The sequence below is a fragment of the Vitis vinifera genome, chromosome 2, assembly GCF_030704535.1.
Source record: "Vitis vinifera cultivar Pinot Noir 40024 chromosome 2, ASM3070453v1".
NCBI lineage: Eukaryota > Viridiplantae > Streptophyta > Magnoliopsida > Vitales > Vitaceae > Vitis > Vitis vinifera.
The window spans coordinates 2,689,928-2,707,396 of record NC_081806.1 but is presented as its reverse complement, the minus strand read 5'-3'; the positions used below and the strand labels follow the sequence as shown (position 1 = coordinate 2,707,396).

Sequence of the window (17,469 nt, the reverse complement as noted above, 5' to 3'; positions counted from 1 at the left end):
AAGTATTTTTTAAAATATTAAATTAAATCAAAAATATTAAATTAAATAAAAGTATTTTTCAAAAATATTATTATTTTTTCTCAAAATCAATAAAGGGCATTTTTGGAAATACTGAAAGATGATATCCTTCAACTCAATTTTCATACTTTCATTGGGTCTTGCACTCAATTTGAAGAGTTACATGGACCTTTTGTTAATTTGGGGGCCCATCTACCCCCAAAACATAATTCTCCCAAATATTTATATGTATGATAAAATAAATAAATTAGAACTGAAATCATGGTATTTGTTTATTTACTTATTTTTAGAAGGAAAAAGAAAAAGAAAAATGGAAAGATATGAAATTATATGGGAAAATTATTATGCTTTTCCTCGTGGAAAACACGAATCCACATTTCACGTCACCATTAAGGCCTTGAAAGTGCCCACATTCAACTATGTCTTCATTGGACACAGACCTAAAAAAAAAAACTATATCTGTGTTTGGTTTCTAAGAAAATCTGCAAAAGAAAATGTGGATTTTTGGGAGAAAAGGGCCATCTGGGTTCTCAGCATGTTCTACAGCTGAGGAAGTTGCTCAAGGAATTGATGGAAATGGCCTCACTGCTGTTGTTACAGGTCTTTTTCCTTATCTGGGTTTTCCTTCGTTTTCTCTTTCCCTCTGTTTTTAGGCTTGTTTGGTTGTTGAGAAAATGGATAGAAAGGAAATTTAATTTTAATTTTAATTTTTTATGTTATTTTGTATGAAGCTTCATTTCACTGGTAGGTTTATTGTTCATTTGGCAGTTTCTAATATCTTTTCAGTTTCTTATCGGGGTTATGAATAAAACTGTTTGCGTTGATTGCTAATTGCAATTTACAATTTTTGGGATTGAAGCTTCATGTCAAGAAGTTTTGCAACCCTGTGATTTTGATTACTTTCTGCAACTGGGTTTTGATTCTCGGTGGTGTATATGCAGTACGATGGGTCAACAACGGGTTATTTATTAGTTAGGGCATCCAGATCAAGTCTGGTCATTTTCATTGGTTGGTACTCTGTTCGTTCATATAAAGTCAGCAAACTGATTATTCATTGCTCATTATTGATTCTGTAGAATTGTTGAGGTGTTGGGCTGACAATCTCAAATTGTTAGAGACTTCTCATCTTTAATGAAAAGATGGGAAATGTATTAGGTGTTAATTAATTGGGGATTTCTGTGGTGTCAGATGGTATGCTTATCAAATGGGATGGCTAGCCTGGAAATCAAATTCAAAGAATCAATTGGTTTAATGAAAGCTGTTATTTTCAAAAAAAAAAATTCTTAGCCCTAGAGAAGGCTGCTGTTGCACTCATTAATGGTTAGGCGATTAGTGGTTTTACTTGCAGAGATATTGTGCCAATCACTGACTGTGAAGCAATCACTCTTCCAGTGCCTAGAATATTTTTTTTCCCACTATGTGGTATCACTTGAACTGGTTCTTAAGCTTCTGGGATCTCAGAAAATGCCTCTGATGATACTGCTGCTTTTTCCAATTAATGCCCTCTCCATTGACAAGTGGGAGGCTCAGGGGATTGCATAGAACCTGGAAGATTGCTAATGTTTGTCTTTAGCCTTATGAGTGGTCTTTGAGGCTTCATTGCATCTTCATTTTACCTAATACATAGTCTTACAAAACTGTGGGCCTTTTCTCTTTTGGAGTGGTAGCTTAATCTGAAATTTATTTGTTAGCTTCTTTTCTTTATATTTCTATATTTATTACTTTTTCTGAGTCTTTTCTTGTGATATATTTCCGGAGTTGAGGTGAATTTTTTATTTTTTATTTTTAAAAAAAGGTGACCCTGAGAGCAACATGTTGACATTAGCCCAACTATTTACTCTCCTGTGCTTTCACTTGAACAAATGGGGAAAACTGCAATATATCATATCATATTTCAGTGCTCATATTCGATGTAATTTCAGGAGCTTCAAGTGGCATTGGCACAGAGACATCTCGTGTTCTTGCATTGCATGGTGTACATGTCATTATGGCGGTAAGGAATGTGGATGCTGGTAGGAATGTCAAGGAGACGATACTTAAGGAAATCCCCACTGCTAAAGTTGATGTTATGGAGTTAGATCTCAGCTCACTGCCATCAGTGAGGAAATTTGCATCTGAATATAAGTCCTTGGGTCTTCCCCTGAACCTTCTCATGTATGAAAACTAAGTTGGAGTTATTTTTAATATTCATCTCTCCCTCTCTCTCCCCGTGTGTGTTTGTTGTTTTGTTGATAGATAGAACTTTCAACATACAAAGAAAAACCAATTTGTGGAACTGCTCTGCCTCCCTACCACAGGCTTTTTCTCTTACACTTGCACACACATAGCTTCTGCTCCTCTTTCTTTTGAAAATTCAGGAATGACATTGTCTTTTTTTATTTGGAAGTAACAATGCAGGGGTTATGGCCACTCCATTCCTGCTTTCCCATGACAACATAGAGCTGCAGTTTGCAACCAACCATTTAGGTATGTTTCATTGAAGTTTTCTGACAGTAGTTGTTATAATATGTAAACTTCTTGGTGGAAAAAAAAAATTTATTCATGGGGAGAGGGTCGAACAGCTTCTAGCTTTCAGAATTTCAGTTACAGGGTGCCTCCTTTTTGTCATTTTTCTGGTAAATTAGAAAAACCCTGCAATGTCTGCAGTTGACATGTAAACAAAATGTTAGTAGAGGTTGGCTATATAAATGGGGAGGAAAAAATATACACAAAAGTATAAAGATGACCTGGCACTATGAGGTACTGGCTAATAAGGATTGGATACAGCCTCAGTAAATATCTGAAATTGGGATTTCATGAGGTGTATGATTGCGGGAGTACCAAGAAGATATTAAATTAACTCCATGTGCCATTTCTCTGCCTCTACTAAACTCTCTATGGCATCAAAGATACTATAACTTGGTTCCATGCCTGTTAGAAACAGAAGGAAAAGAGATATCTTTCATAATATATACCCTTTGTGTTCCTGAGCCTTCAAGCACCAACTACCCAGTAAGGCTTCAAAATTCTTGCTACCTGCACTTTTAGTCAATTCCAAAGAATCAAGAGTATCTTTAGACATAAAGCTTATCCCAAAATTGGAAATGTTCATGCTTCTTTGCATGAAAAATCTTTCATATAATCTCTACTTGTAAGCTTTCTTCTCTGAAAATATTTATAACTTTGACATTGAATGAGACACTCCTCTTCAAATCCTTAAATGGCTACAACCTAACATGTAATGCAATAATTTTATTTTTTGCAGGTCATTTTCTTTTGACCAACCTTTTGCTGGAAACCATGAAAAATACAGCACGTGAAAGTGGCAGAGAAGGAAGGATTGTAAATGTTTCATCAGAAGGTCATCGGTTTCCCTACAGTGAAGGAATTTGTTTTGACAAAATCAATGACGAGTCAGCGTAAGACTCTGCTATCAACCATTATATGAATCTTGCATCTTGTTACTAATGGTGTTGATTTCCTGTAGTAATTTTTTGGTGGTATTATGACGTGTTTCTATACTTAATAAGTTGTCAAGTAGTACTTTTTCTCAATTCTTTTTTACTATTTACAGATATAACAGTGTATACGCTTATGGACAATCAAAGCTTGCTAACATATTGCACGCTAATGAGCTTGCAAAGCGCCTGCAGGTACTCTATATATTTATCTTCATCAATTAATCATCCAAAATATTGGCATTTCAATAGTCGTGCCTAACCCTAAAATATCCTTGTCAAGATCCTTTTTATGATGTAGATTCGATTTGCAGAAACATGTTCTGTTTCTTTTCTAAATATCAAGCTGCAGAAGCCGTAAATATGTTCTGTTTCATCACTGGAAATATTTACAGGTTTTCAGTATTTACTTCTACTGTCTTTTCAAATGTTTATTCCAAGAAACTTTGTCTATCAACAGTTAGTTTTTGCTTCATGATTGGACAGCTTCTGAAACCCTCAGTGCTTGGGGTTCATTATGGTAATACTTGTATGCAAGTGCAACTACCTCACTGCCATTTCCTGCCGAAGTCTTAGATGATGACCCTGGAGAGCCCTACTGGGGAAACTGGTTACCTGGGAAACAACATTCGTTTTCCTCCGTGAGGATGCAGTCATTTGTCTGCATTTCATGGAGATACTGTGATATTGCACAACAATTATCCATTTAACGGGGAACTCTTAGCTAACACTCTCATATGTCGTCTCCATCCTCCTGTAGATAGAATCTGTATTCTTTGTGACCAATTCTTAGAATTTTTGTTTTTTAAAATGAAAAGGAGTGGACTTTCTTTTGACCATGCGAGATTGTTCTACGTGGTACTTGACCTTGCCCAAGTAGAAGTGAAGGTGAGATGGCCAGATGCTTGAGAGTTGGGACTTTTTCTTTCCAGTTTTAATTGCCATTTTTGGAAAAGGTATCTGACCCTTTGGAAGCCAACAGTCTGCCCAGATTTAATTTAGTGAGAAGTAATCACTTTAGCCAGGATTTTCTTTTCCTCATATGTTAGTCCTGCATGTGATGAGAGCATTGTAGCTTGAAGTTAAAATCCACACCACCTGGGAATTCCTTTAGCGGTTTGAACATATTAAGTTTGAGGAGCGAAGACAATTATGTCCCACCAATGTTATTTTCTCTTGAACACTAAACGATCAGTGCATACTTAACTTAAGACTGCTACTGTTTTATGCAACATAGAGTACATGGGAAGCCACAACTGATCCTCTTAAAGTTGTGGATGATAGTAAGAGTCTTTCACATCCATCTTTTCACTCTTAGTTCATACTTGATACTTCTACAGATTATCATACAGAGCAGCTTTTGATCTGCAATTATTTATCATGTTTTTCTTCCCTTTATTAAATAGGAAGAAGGGGTGGAGATAACTGCTAATTCACTTCATCCTGGAGCAATTGCCACCAATCTTCTGCGGTACCACAGCTTTCTGGATGGTAATAAATCTGTTAGCCATTTACCGAATGTGATTCTTATGTTTCTCAAAGGCATTCTTGGCATATTGAAACGATTCGAATAACATACCTTCATTGCCAATATTTGCTAGAGATAATATCTCATAGAACATTAATGAATGCAATCTTGAGAAGAATACTATACAGAGTCACCATAAAACATTTGTTTTATTTTCTCTAAAGTAGGAAATGGGTAATTGAAATTACGTCACCATGAAGGTCCATTGAATCAATAACTCCCTTCCTTTTTTTGTTTCAATGCAGGCATTGTTAACATGGTTGGTAAATATGTGCTTAAAAATATTCCACAGGTATGCTCTTCGTCTTCACAGCAGAATTTCTTTGAATATGATGATGTATCTGCATGTTCAGAAATCCTGACTACTTATTTCGTTCAACACGGGACACAGGGAGCAGCAACTACTTGCTATGTGGCCTTGCACCCTCAAGTTAAGGGGGTAAGCGGTGAGTATTTCGCGGACAGTAACATAGCCAAGCCAAGCTCCAAGGGTAAAGATGCAGAATTGGGGAAGAAACTATGGGAGTTCAGCATAAGCCTGACAGAACCCAATTAAACCGCATTGCTCATGATCATAATAGTGCCCTTTACCTTGGTGTTTTAAGTCTTTGAGCCAAATTGCATTAAGATGGACATATAAAATATAAAAGGATCTGTAGTTCAATGTGGTGTGCTTTGAAATCAAAATGAGTAGACGTTGGAATATGTGGTCAATTCTTGCTAATAGTTAAATGGATGTTTGCTGTTTCTAAATCCACAGGCATTGATACATCTTTAAGTGATCTGGAAACTAAAAGATTGAAGCCTATCTCAATAACAGAGATTGTTTGGACTCTGTTCAGGACATGAATTTCATGCTCCGCATCAGTCAAAGACAATGATAAACCCTTGAAGGAGGAATGGAGATTTGATTATCCAGAAATATTACTTGAAATTATCGATTTCTTCGATTAATGTAGGTACAACAATATCAGGTGGGCAGTTGATGAGGAGGGTTAAAATCAAACTGCTAAGAACTGATGCAAAATAAACATACCAAGCTTAGCAAACTTACAAGTTACAGTTGCCGCCTCAACAAAATCTGGAATCTAATTTAGTTCCCGACCCTTCTTCTGTACAGTAGTTTTGCAACCCCTCCAAAAGTAAAAATAGATAAAATAACCCGAGTCCAATAGCCATATGTGCTTTCCAATTTCTCTGTTTTGCAAGTGTGATAGAATTTACAGTTCTTTACACTGGTGAAAACGTTTTACTGCAACTCTGCTCAATGCTGGATATCCAAAGCCATCTATCTTATCTGTAAGATCAGTTTTCAGTTCCTAGTTAGTTTCTGCATCCAAGTCATTCGATTGATGCAAAAATAATAACAATAATGTGGCAGGGTAAAATGCTCAAATCACTTCCAAATATAAGCGATTTTAAGAAATGCATTTTGTATGGTAACATGCTTACCAAGGGAACTGCATCCGAATCTCTTTTCTGCCACTTCAGCTCCAAAAGATCCAAATTTATTCGACAGATTCTCAGCTTTGGATTCCTATCGTACAATTGGTGTTCCTTTGCCATAAATATGATGACAAAACAAACTTCGACACTTTTTGAGAGGTATCTGATCTTTGCCCAAAAACTTGCTCTGCTCAGGGAACCAATGTGAATTAAATTCCATTAGTGCGCGTGAGCATAGGAGAACCAGGATTTAGGTCCAGAGAAAGGTGCAAGTTTGTATGGTCCCTCAAAAGCTGCTGAGCTACGCGATCAGACAAGACTGATTGTGCATCACACAGGTCCCTGGGGTCTCCATGGACAGGTCGTCCAAACTGATTTCCAAAACTGCCACTTTCAGATGAAATCATCTCCCGGAAAACATGAGATACTTGTGGCATCCCTCGAAAAAGATCAGGCTGGGGATCTTGGTAGGAGCTGCTGCCATTAGCATAGAGACTGCTCTGGGATCTTGGGATGATTCCGATGCCTTCATGCATGTAGTTTATTGGCTTTGGATGATGAAAAGGTATGGCACCACTACCCCCACTGAGAGGCGTGGATGAACCAGATGTGGTGCGAGGACTGGATATGGGAGAGGGAGACATCCTCCCACTCATATGTTGTGGTGATCTTGAATGCAGAAGAGGGCTCCCAATAGGAGAAACAGGGCTTGATAAGTTCCTTGGGGTATGGGTATCACTGGGAAGAATAAGACATGCCAATAAAAAGACAATTCAGTGGAGAACTGACATACTGGACCAGATCACAAGAAACATCAAATAACTTTCTGCAAGTCCTACTTACAGGTATTGATAACTTGCCAATGTTCTCACAATGTGGCTTATGGGCACATATAATGGACAGAATATCACTATCCTTAACAATAATACATAATAATAATAAAATAAAAAAAGCTTCCAACAAATGGCAATTAGAACAGCGACACCATATAGCCACAGAGGAAAGTTAATATATCCTTAATGTCAGTCATCATTCACGCAACTACTGATGTAAAACAACTTTCAGTGAGACATTACTACCACATCCAACAGCTATCAGTTGGTCTAGACCATCAACTTAAAAGAAATTTTCAAATAAAATAGATGAATTCACAATAACTACATGCACAACTTAAGGAATAGCCCAAGGACAGTCAGATGCATGGACACATCGACCAGAGAAATAAGTGCATACCCAATATTCAGTTAAATCTTAGTGACCAATGATGCATAATCAACCTTCAATTTTCATGCAAGCATGTATTGTGGCTGAGGGAGAGGGGGGAAGGGAAGGGGAGAGAAAGAGAGAGAGAGACCTGGATCCTGAACCAGTTTTTGAACATCTAGACTGATGGATAGCCACTCCTTCAGACTCTAAAACATTTCTTGTGTGTCCAATGGCCTAATAGATCCAAGAGCAAATACAGGCAGTTAGCACAAGGCAAATCTTAAACAAAACAGATGATAAGAACAAAGGCAAATTATTAACACTCTACATAAGTGCAACACAAGACAGATTATACACAGCACAATTGCACCAGCATTTAAGTCAGTGTCTTCGTCTTCAATAAAGGCTCAATAACAACAATCCATATGTGAAAAAAAAAAATAAAAAAACAAAAAAAAAACCCATCAATTAGCATGTTCTAAAAATTCAGACATTTTTTTTTGGATATGCAATCAGAATATATATGTGTGTGTATATACATATATATATATATATAAAAGAGAGAAGGGTGGTGCAAAAAGCAAAAGGCTTAAGCTCACCAAAGTACAACAGGAGCATACAAAGGGAACCAAGCAAAAAGGGCAAACAAAGGGGGCAAACAAAGGAAAATATCACCTGCCCAACAATTACTTAGTTCTGAACCAATCAACAAAATCGACCAAAGACAGACTTTCCTTCCATATGATGCCTATCATAATCCAAAAAGGAAAACAAAAAGGAGGATTTTTAGCAACTGATCCAAGAAATCCACATCTTCAAATGCCCTTCAATTTCTTTCATACCAAATTGGCCAGAAAAGACACAATGGGGCAGCTAACCAAGCTTTCTACCACCTTTTTCCTACTCAAGCCCCATTCTAGTTTAGCAACATCAGCCTAATTGAATAATGCATCACCTAATGTTAAACTAAATAGGGAAAAAACCAACTGCTATAGGAAACCAGCTGTAACACAATGTAGAAGCATGTGGTCAATGGTATCAGACATGACCTGAAAACTGAAAACATCAAATATGAGTGGTGTGTACAGGTTAACAAGACAACAAAATTAATCACTGAAATGAACAAGAACAGTCAGGATATGCAACTTAGAGACATATTGAGAACAGCAGCAGCAAAGACACAAAAGAATAACATGAATGCTTGGTAGTTATGTCCATACCATGGATCTGACAGCATTTGTAACTGCAGGTGGTGGTTCAAGCTCAGAACTAAGACTAGGTCTTTCCAGAGGCGCAGCATTTCTAACAAAAGGGTGCTCCAATAGCCAAGCAGCTGTGGGACGATGCAATGGGTTGCGTTGCAAGCACTGCCTTACAAAGTCCTTGCCCTCCTCTGAGAGATGATCAGGTATTGTGGGAAGTTCTTTACTGTTACCAATCTTAAACATAGCAGCAACCTTTGGAGAAGAAGGTAGAATGTAAGAGAAAAAATGGGTCAAGCACACTCCAGTATGTCTAGCATGTCAATGCTCTCACTGAGATATGAATATAGTTACAAGAAGAGACATTGATTAAGTGCAATATTTGGAAAATAAAAAACACAATTTTGAATGCCTACCCCTTCATACTGGCTCCAAGGTGGTTTTGTTGTAGCCATCTCCAAAACTGTGCACCCAAGACTCCATAAATCGACTGCAAGATTACAGCCATTTGAGTTCTTTATGACCTGAATGATAAATTCAATCAAATATGTTACTAGAAAGGATTGTCAAGAACAGTGACCAACAGTACAAAAATGAAAACCAGGCTGACCTCAGGTGCCATCCAGTAAGGGCTCCCCTTTAAGGATAACGGACAAGATTGTCCAGTAATCTGCAAAAATATTTGAGTAAGCTAGTCAAGAACACACAGCTCATTATTGATGTTTACAATGGAATTAGATTTAATTCAAACCAGGTTATCAATCACATTTTCCGATTTGGCAATTCTCTTCTAAACCAGCCTCTTTTCATTTGTCTTTCACTATGCTAAAATCAAAGTACTAACATCTGTGGTTATTGGGTTCTTTTTTTACTGATTAAGCAGTAAGTCGATGTAAGCACCTAGTTTGGAACCAACTATACTAACAAAGGACATTGTTGCCACTGAAGTTTAACATCTAAAGTGTCAAATAGATACACAGGTTCTTCATTCTATTGGTTTCAAAGTATTTAAGAAAAAATGCATATGAATACTCTTACATGCTTTGCCATTCCAAAATCTGCCAATTTCACACGGCCATTGGGATCCACCAGTATATTTGCTCCTTTGATGTCCCTAAACAGGATACAAAACTTACCTAATTAGCACAGATGTTCTAAGATGACAAAAACAGATGAGATTCATTGGGGGTGAGTGATGAATGATAGCCTAGGATAACCAAACCAACAATGTAAGATGATCTAACTTACCTATGGACAGTGTTTTTAGCATGCAAATATGCAAGCCCTGACAGAATTTGTTGAGTATAGCTACGAATAGCTATTTCACCAAGCTGGCCATACTCTTGAAGAAGTTTATATATGGAACCACCAGATACATATTCCAAATATATGTAGAGTTTGTCATCCACCTGTTCAAGGAATATAGCCAAGGAAAATTTCACATAAGCTGAAGAATCAATCGCCATCTAGTGTTCTAATATAATGTAATGCAGATGAAGCTTCAAAGGACAATACATAACCAGATGCCAACTTTTGATATGATGCACTTGTATAAGCATCCAACATTCAATCAAATGTTTTATTAACTGCAGACTACTGGCTTATGTATAAAGTGACAGTGTACTGCAACTTCATAGAAGCTCCAGATGGTCGAAATAAGCATGAGAGAAGATTCTTTAGAATGATTAACCAATGGAATAGGATCACATCAAACTTGCAAGAGCATGAACAGAAATAAAGACAAAGATTACACAAGACTTACTGTCTCAGATCCATAGTATTGCACTATATTTGGATGACGTAAGCGACTGAGGAGCGAAATTTCCTGCCAAATAGCACTGGTAAGTTTATAATTTGTCCTTTAACTGTGCAAGAAGGTGCCAAAAAAAAAAAAAAAAAACCAGTTTTTTTCTTCAAAACCAGCAAGTTTCCAGCATATCTACTAGAGAAAACTTACTTGGCCCAGCTGCTGTGCACTTTCCTTTGACTTCGCATCATCTGAAAATAATGTAACCTCCTTCATTGCACACATCTCCCCACTTTCACTAAAGTCCAAGCAAAAGAAAAAAAGTCAGATATATAAAGAATAATGCATGAGAAATAGCAGATTGCTTAAACTAAATAGACAAATGCAAGCAATCACTGAAAAAAGATGCATCTTCAGTTCAGGGATGTCAAAAATCCAAAGTTCAATAATGAAGTCAAACAAAAATTACATAATGCTGAAATGCATCATAATTACAAACAATGGCTGATTGTAATTTCAATTTTATGGCCTATTTATAGTGCAGAACTTCTACCTGGTAATAAAATTAATGTCTTACATGCAAAGATCAAATCAGTTATAAAATAAAACAACAATACCCTTCTCTAAAAATAAAGTTACGTGGGCATACACCCCATTTGGTCACAAACCTATTAAACCCAAGATATACATGCCCAAATGTGCCTCTCCCTAAGAGCCGACCCTTCTTCCAGCGTGATCCAGGGCTGATTGGGTTTTCCGCCCTACCAGGACTTCGTGGTACTGAGGGAGTTGTTGATGTAGAATATGTAGGAGAAAAAGGACAAGAATTAGAAATTGTTATCGGTGGAAGGGGCAATCGGTGGCTTTGTTGCTTTCCATCATCAGGTCGGTTGGTAGGAGACTCTGCAGCAGCTGCTCCAGCTCGTGGATGCAGAGGGGTGACAGCACCACTCTGTATTCTGGAGCTGGGACCAGGGCTTGTCATTCTGGGACTTGGTATTGGAGAACACTCAGGGCTACACCTGCTGTGCGGCCAAAACAGCTGTCCTGACATATCTCCTCCTATTGAATTATGTCCAGAATTGTGACCTGAACCTGGACTAGAACAGTGTCCAGATCCAAGCAAAGCTATATCAGCATAAGGCTTTCCCGTCCAGAAACTAGAATTCATGACTTGCTCAGGGCTAAATAATCTCATTGGACTTCTAGAAGGACTTGACATCGAGCTGTCTGGAGCACTACAGAAAGCGCCATTCTGAGGAACTGGAAAATTTGGCACATGAGTGCTTAAAGGTACCCATTTAGGTGATGTAGAGTGAATCTGATTGTTTAACAAAAGATTAGCTGGCCTCAATGCTTCTCTTGGCTTCCTTGGGGTGAGAACAGGAGACTGATCCTTGTGCATTACGCTTCAACAAAGGTAGAGATAAACTTGTCAGAACAGATTGCAAACAAAAAGGGAAACAAAAAGAAAAGAAGTAGGAATATGAAACACAATAACAAAGCAATAATACAACCACAATGGGACAAGCATCACAGCCATGGAGAAACATCATGGCTTTTCAACAACACATGCAAACTCACCTGGAAGGGCTGTTCATAGTGGTTCTGTTTCCATTCTCATAATCAGATGCCTGGGGGCTGAGAAGGCGTGACTCAGATGGATCTTCACTATCAATGGAACTATAACTAAACACAGAAGCAGTGGCTAGATCCCCCTCAGCATCTGTAGGATCTAGCCTGTTTGCAACATATCCAGGTCTTGGCAGGGGCAAAACCATCTGTGTCTTGGAGCCTTCAACCAATCCTTGTTTCTTTGATGCATTGATTCCAGAGTCAGTACGCACTACACTCGTAAGGTGCGGTCCAGGGAGTGGAAGTGGTTGGGCATGAGGCCTTTCTGCAAAACTTTGACAGCGTGATACTTTTGTGGAGGGAGATGGTGATCTTGATTGTGCTCTGGATCGAGATTCCTTCTCTGAGACAGTGTCACCACAGTGTCTTTGGGAAGCTCCTGATCTATTGTTGCACTTCTCTTCAGATACAGTCCTGAATTTCCGGTGTATTGAATCAATGAAACTTTCCCGGTTTTCCTTCTTCTTTACTTCTTTGGATGAAGATTTCCCCCACCATGAAGGCATGTTTATGTAATGAAAGTTCAAAAGGATAGCCTAATTACAACTAAAAAAATTACCAGTTAGATACAAAAAAGCTATAGTTTAATTAAAATTTACAGGCACATCAAGTTAGAAACCATATTTGCAATCATATGTTAAGGATAATGAGATCTAATCCAATGACCTCCACTTAAAAAATCTCCAGAGGAAGATCAGTAAACAGATAGCCACAATTCCATTCTGAATTGCCAATCAAGGAATCGGGGTTGTTCAAAGAAACAGCACATAAAGGGCCTGCATGAAAGTATTATAAGATTAGCTTTTACCAAAACTTAACAAAAATATTATATATTACATCTTGATGGGCAGTGCCCATTCAAGTAGATCTACCCAGATTGATAATCACAAACTTCAGAGCTCAATTATCCAAAACTTCATATAACTCCACTGTTAATTGGAAAAAGAAAAGCAGAGTATAGAATCTATAGATAATAAATGTATTCCAGAGCAAGTTAGAAGGTCAAGATAGACACCAACCATTACAATAGAATTTAACTAAAAAAACAACCAAGGTTTAGTTCTTGAAAGAGGAAATGTACAGGTGAAATTGGACAATGTTTAACTACACTGTTGCATTGAATTGTCAATATAAATGAAATAGTAGAGAACACTAATAAACCTTACGGCACAAGACTGGTTTTCACCATCACATAAGTTGCTAACCTCAATAACTAATCCATTGACAGCATGGCATCTATGCAAGATGATAGCATAGTGTATATTGACATCTCAATTCCATGGTAATAAACAAGTGACCCTGTAGGTGAATATAAAATTCAAGAGAATTTCATAGTCCATTCAAGAAAGATGTATATCAACATTCAGATAACTGATGCATAGAATGCTATCTTTTTCCTCAACACATGAGCAACATCACAGCCACTTTGTATCAGGATGTAACAAACGTTTTTCTGCAAATATATCTGGTGACCATTTGAAAGTCCTCAAACTATTCTCCCCTCCCCTCCCACCCCCCACCCCCACCCCCACCCCCCAAAAAATAAATAAATAAATAAAATAAAATAAAAATTTACCCAAAATCATGCCATGGCTAACCCCAACGAATCATGGTTCAAAAGCCACTAACACGATTACCTAATTAATAAACCCAGTATTGAATGTCAGTCACACCAATTCTTAATCAATATATTAAATGTCTCTTTCTGCAGATAGCACACCTCTAGTTCTGTGGTTAACCAACAAGAAGGACTGAATCACCAACTCAAGGTAGATTTATCTAACAACACAACCAAACCCCCACATTTTACTCATCAATTCCAACAGTATAAACTAACTAAACTCCTTTCCCTCACACACAAGCAAATCATACCCAAATGCACTAAATTTGAGATTTAAACATTTCTTTGATGTTTCAATTGAGTTTTCACTGTTTAACCAAGGCAATCCATAACAACCAAACACAGCCCAGCAAGACCTTATCTAATTCTCATACATCTATATCCAATTTCGCATTCAAAAAACAAATCATCAGAATATTTTAAGCTCGCATAAGAGACCCTAGCACTGAAACATCATCCTTCGGAACAGATCCACCCTCTAATATTCCATTTTCCACATCACTACAACTCAACACACCCAAGCTCAACAACCAAAACACACCCTCTCAACACAGATCTACAAATTCAACCGTTCACATCAACAAAAACATGTATATAAACAATAAAAATAAATAAATAAATAAATAACAAAACGCTACAACATACAGTAAGAAACAATCCCTCAAAATTGATGAACTACATTGAGCTCCACCTGAAAAAAATTAATAAATAAAAGAGAAAATCTCACCTTGCAATACAGAAATCACTCTGAATTGAAGAAACAATGACTCCTCCAACAGAGTGACCACCACTTCTCAGCCTCAAAACCCTAACCCAACCATGACTTGTCCGTACAAACCCAGCTCAAGAATCTGACAATTCCTAAAACTTCCGGCCAAATCCAGCTCCCACCGCCACACCAAACCCTCCCCGAACTCCCGTCGGAGCGCCGGAGCGACGACGAAGAGGAGAGAGAAAGAAGAAATCTAGAGAGAGAGTGTGTGTGAAAGAGTGGTCTGTCCAGCGTTAATTGTAATGAAAAAAACAAAAATAAAAATTTAAGAATTGATTATTGGAAAAATAAAATGTCGCAATGCGACGCTGATATATGATAAAAACGTACTACCTGAATCTTATCCGTACGTCGGATACTCATGATGTCATGAATCGCATCCTACAGCTGAAAGTGAGATATGCACCGTATTATCCTGCTTCTCAGAACATGTGATCACTTTTTTTAATCTTATTTTTCTCAACGGCAACTCACTCAATATATTCCATTATCATTTATCCCATATGCTTTACGCAATTGAGATTTTATTAAAAAAATAAAAATAATAATTCACTTTTTCTTTATTTTTAATTATAAATGATTCGTTACTTTATTTAAATTCTTTATCTTAACTCATTGATTTAATTATTACAGAAATGATCACAAAGGATAACGCCTTATGCTTATAAAATTTAATAAAATATTATTTAATAATTATTTTTCTAATTAAAAGGTTCGTGGGTAAATATGCTTTGAACAAAATTATTATTTTTTATTTTCTCTAAATATTCTTGACTGATGGAGGAGAAGATGAATTTCAAACATAAAAGTTATAAAAATTAGTGTGTAATAATTAAAATTTATTATGTAATGGTAAAAATATAGATAATGTTTTAGGTTTGTTTCGATTTTATTTAGAAAATTATTAATCATAATATTACCTTACAAAATAGTGATTAATGATTTAATTATGTTTATTCATATTTGAACTATCTATAAAAATACAAGATGTTTGTCAAGAAAATTGAGTTGCAAAAACTTTCGAATAGATGTCCTATATCTAAAGTAAATTATTTCTAGTTAAAAAATATCTTTCTAAATTATGAAATTCTCTAGAAGAAATACGAGATTCTGCTTTTGACAATAACATATTATTGGATGGTAATCCTACTTATGGGGTCAAATCAATATGTTATAAGAAGAAATATTTGAATATCAATTTCATCGATGTTATCGATTTCATAAGTATTATATCAAATCCCATCAATTGAATCACTTTTTCGAGAAATATTTGCCTATAAATCCATTAATAAATATTAATTTGATGTTACATAACCTCCCATAGGTCAACATGTACCCTAGCCCAAACCTAAATATCATCCCTCTACTAACCTATTAATTTATATAAAATTGAAACCCTAAAAAAACACACACTCAACCATCTCTATAAAATTGAAACCCCTAAAAGAAAACACACCCAACCATCTCTCAAGAGAGGAATACCCATTGCCCCACCATGAAAACGACTCCAATCTACCATCAAAACACCTCTACCCTATTCAACTCTTCAAAGGTGTCATTCTATTCTAATGGTTTTAGTGTTTTACTACAATTTATGACATTGTTTGAATCATCTCCTCAACCAATTCCTTAAAGTCATTTCATGTTTTATGTTTTATGATTAAATTTTTATCCATTTGGCTTTTATTCGTCTTATGTTTTATGATTTATTATCTATCGACTTATAAAAATCGACTTATCATCCCCCCTATAAGGGACAAAAAAAATAGAAAATAAACTAATATATTAATTAAAGTTTTCATTCATCATTTTATTCAAAGTCATGTTCAAAACATCAAATAAAACCTTTTTAATAAATATTATAAGATTTAATAAATTTAACATCAAATGTATAAAAGTAGTATGTTTAGGATTTTTAGTTTCTAATACATCTTTATCTTAAAAATGAAACTTATGATTTATAACATTATATGATTATTGGCGCATGTGTATGACACGTAGACACTTATTAATGTTATAAATAGAAATGGAACCCCAAATAAATTTGGGTATATAGATCAACTTAAAGAACATCCCAAGGGTTTTTTTTTTTTGTTTTTTCTTTCTTTCTTTTCTTTTACCATACTCCCCAATTTTTGAATGTTTGGATGAATATTCAATTTTCAACCCTATATATAAAAAAAAAAAAATCAAAAAATCAAAAGTCAAATATCACGTGGTCAAAGCATCTATCCTCATTCCTTAGCCCTCGAATCTAAGTCCAATCTCTTGCCCATTTGGTCAAACTCACCACACACACCCTCTTCGTCTCATGCACCACTCACAAATTATTATAAGAAAAGTAAAACGCAAAGAGTAGGTTGCCCTTCCAAGTCAAATTTAAGTCCTTGATGTTATTACTTGGAGTGTTAAAAATACCAACTATCCCTAAAGACCACCCTCCAACTATCATACCTGGGACCATCTTTGAAATGTATGCACATCCAATTATTAGGATATAACTCTTAAAAATATGACATGATGTAATAAATTCAAATTTTATTATTTATTTAATGATATTCTAACTCATTTTTATCTATCTTTATTCTATACATTATATCTTATAAACATTATAGCCTAACATATTTTGTATTATGTATAATCTAGTTACATGAAAATTTCAAGTCATGAGTTCCTTGCAAGTGAGTGATTTATTCACACCTGATTCATAAACTTATGTAATCCATTATAGATTATCTTCTAATTGGAGAGTTGATTAGTCTTCGAATGAGATTTTCATAGTGAGTGTACTAGTGCTTATAATTATCATTAGATAGAATCTATGATGAGTCAAAGTATAAAGTTATCGGATAATTAT

The 17,469-nt window shown here is 36.0% G+C and overlaps 2 protein-coding genes across 2 annotated transcripts; one reads left to right on the top strand and one right to left on the bottom strand.

Annotated features, from left to right (window-relative positions):
• Window positions 1-331: 331 nt before the first annotated feature.
• LOC100253030 (short-chain dehydrogenase TIC 32, chloroplastic) lies at window positions 332-5,736 on the top strand. Its single transcript, XM_002274896.5, has 8 exons — window positions 332-618; window positions 1,941-2,172; window positions 2,405-2,484; window positions 3,263-3,416; window positions 3,572-3,650; window positions 4,862-4,946; window positions 5,229-5,275; window positions 5,375-5,736. Exons 1-8 carry the CDS (start codon window positions 513-515, stop codon window positions 5,537-5,539), a joined length of 948 nt encoding a protein of 315 aa, XP_002274932.1. The 5' UTR covers window positions 332-512; the 3' UTR covers window positions 5,540-5,736.
• Window positions 5,737-5,907: 171 nt separating this feature from the next.
• LOC100263296 (mitogen-activated protein kinase kinase kinase YODA) lies at window positions 5,908-14,851 on the bottom strand. Its single transcript, XM_003631367.4, has 14 exons — window positions 14,568-14,851; window positions 12,886-12,995; window positions 12,169-12,755; window positions 11,253-11,993; window positions 10,795-10,882; window positions 10,600-10,662; window positions 10,086-10,246; window positions 9,876-9,951; window positions 9,448-9,507; window positions 9,254-9,361; window positions 8,856-9,092; window positions 7,784-7,869; window positions 6,436-7,167; window positions 5,908-6,280 (listed from the first exon to the last, which is right to left on the bottom strand). The coding sequence occupies exons 3-13, from the start codon at window positions 12,723-12,725 to the stop codon at window positions 6,639-6,641; spliced, it is 2,706 nt and encodes a 901-aa protein (XP_003631415.1). The 5' UTR covers window positions 12,726-12,755; window positions 12,886-12,995; window positions 14,568-14,851; the 3' UTR covers window positions 5,908-6,280; window positions 6,436-6,638.
• Window positions 14,852-17,469: the final 2,618 nt, after the last annotated feature.

What these genes read in the sequence shown, in the direction of transcription:
- LOC100253030 (XM_002274896.5), top strand. Translation starts at nt 513, where the DNA reads ATGTGGATTTTTGGGAGAAAAGGGCCATCTGGGTTCTCAGCATGTTCT. An exon ending in CCTCACTGCTGTTGTTACAG is followed by an intron (nt 619 to 1,940) that starts GTCTTTTTCCTT and finishes ATGTAATTTCAG; the next exon opens with GAGCTTCAAGTGGCATTGGC. An exon ending in GTACCACAGCTTTCTGGATG is followed by an intron (nt 4,947 to 5,228) that starts GTAATAAATCTG and finishes GTTTCAATGCAG; the next exon opens with GCATTGTTAACATGGTTGGT.
- LOC100263296 (XM_003631367.4), bottom strand. Translation starts at nt 12,725, where the DNA reads ATGCCTTCATGGTGGGGGAAATCTTCATCCAAAGAAGTAAAGAAGAAG. An exon ending in ACTATGAACAGCCCTTCCAG is followed by an intron (nt 11,994 to 12,168) that starts GTGAGTTTGCAT and finishes CCTTTGTTGAAG; the next exon opens with CGTAATGCACAAGGATCAGT. An exon ending in GTATATCTTGGGTTTAATAG is followed by an intron (nt 10,883 to 11,252) that starts GTTTGTGACCAA and finishes CTTGGACTTTAG; the next exon opens with TGAAAGTGGGGAGATGTGTG.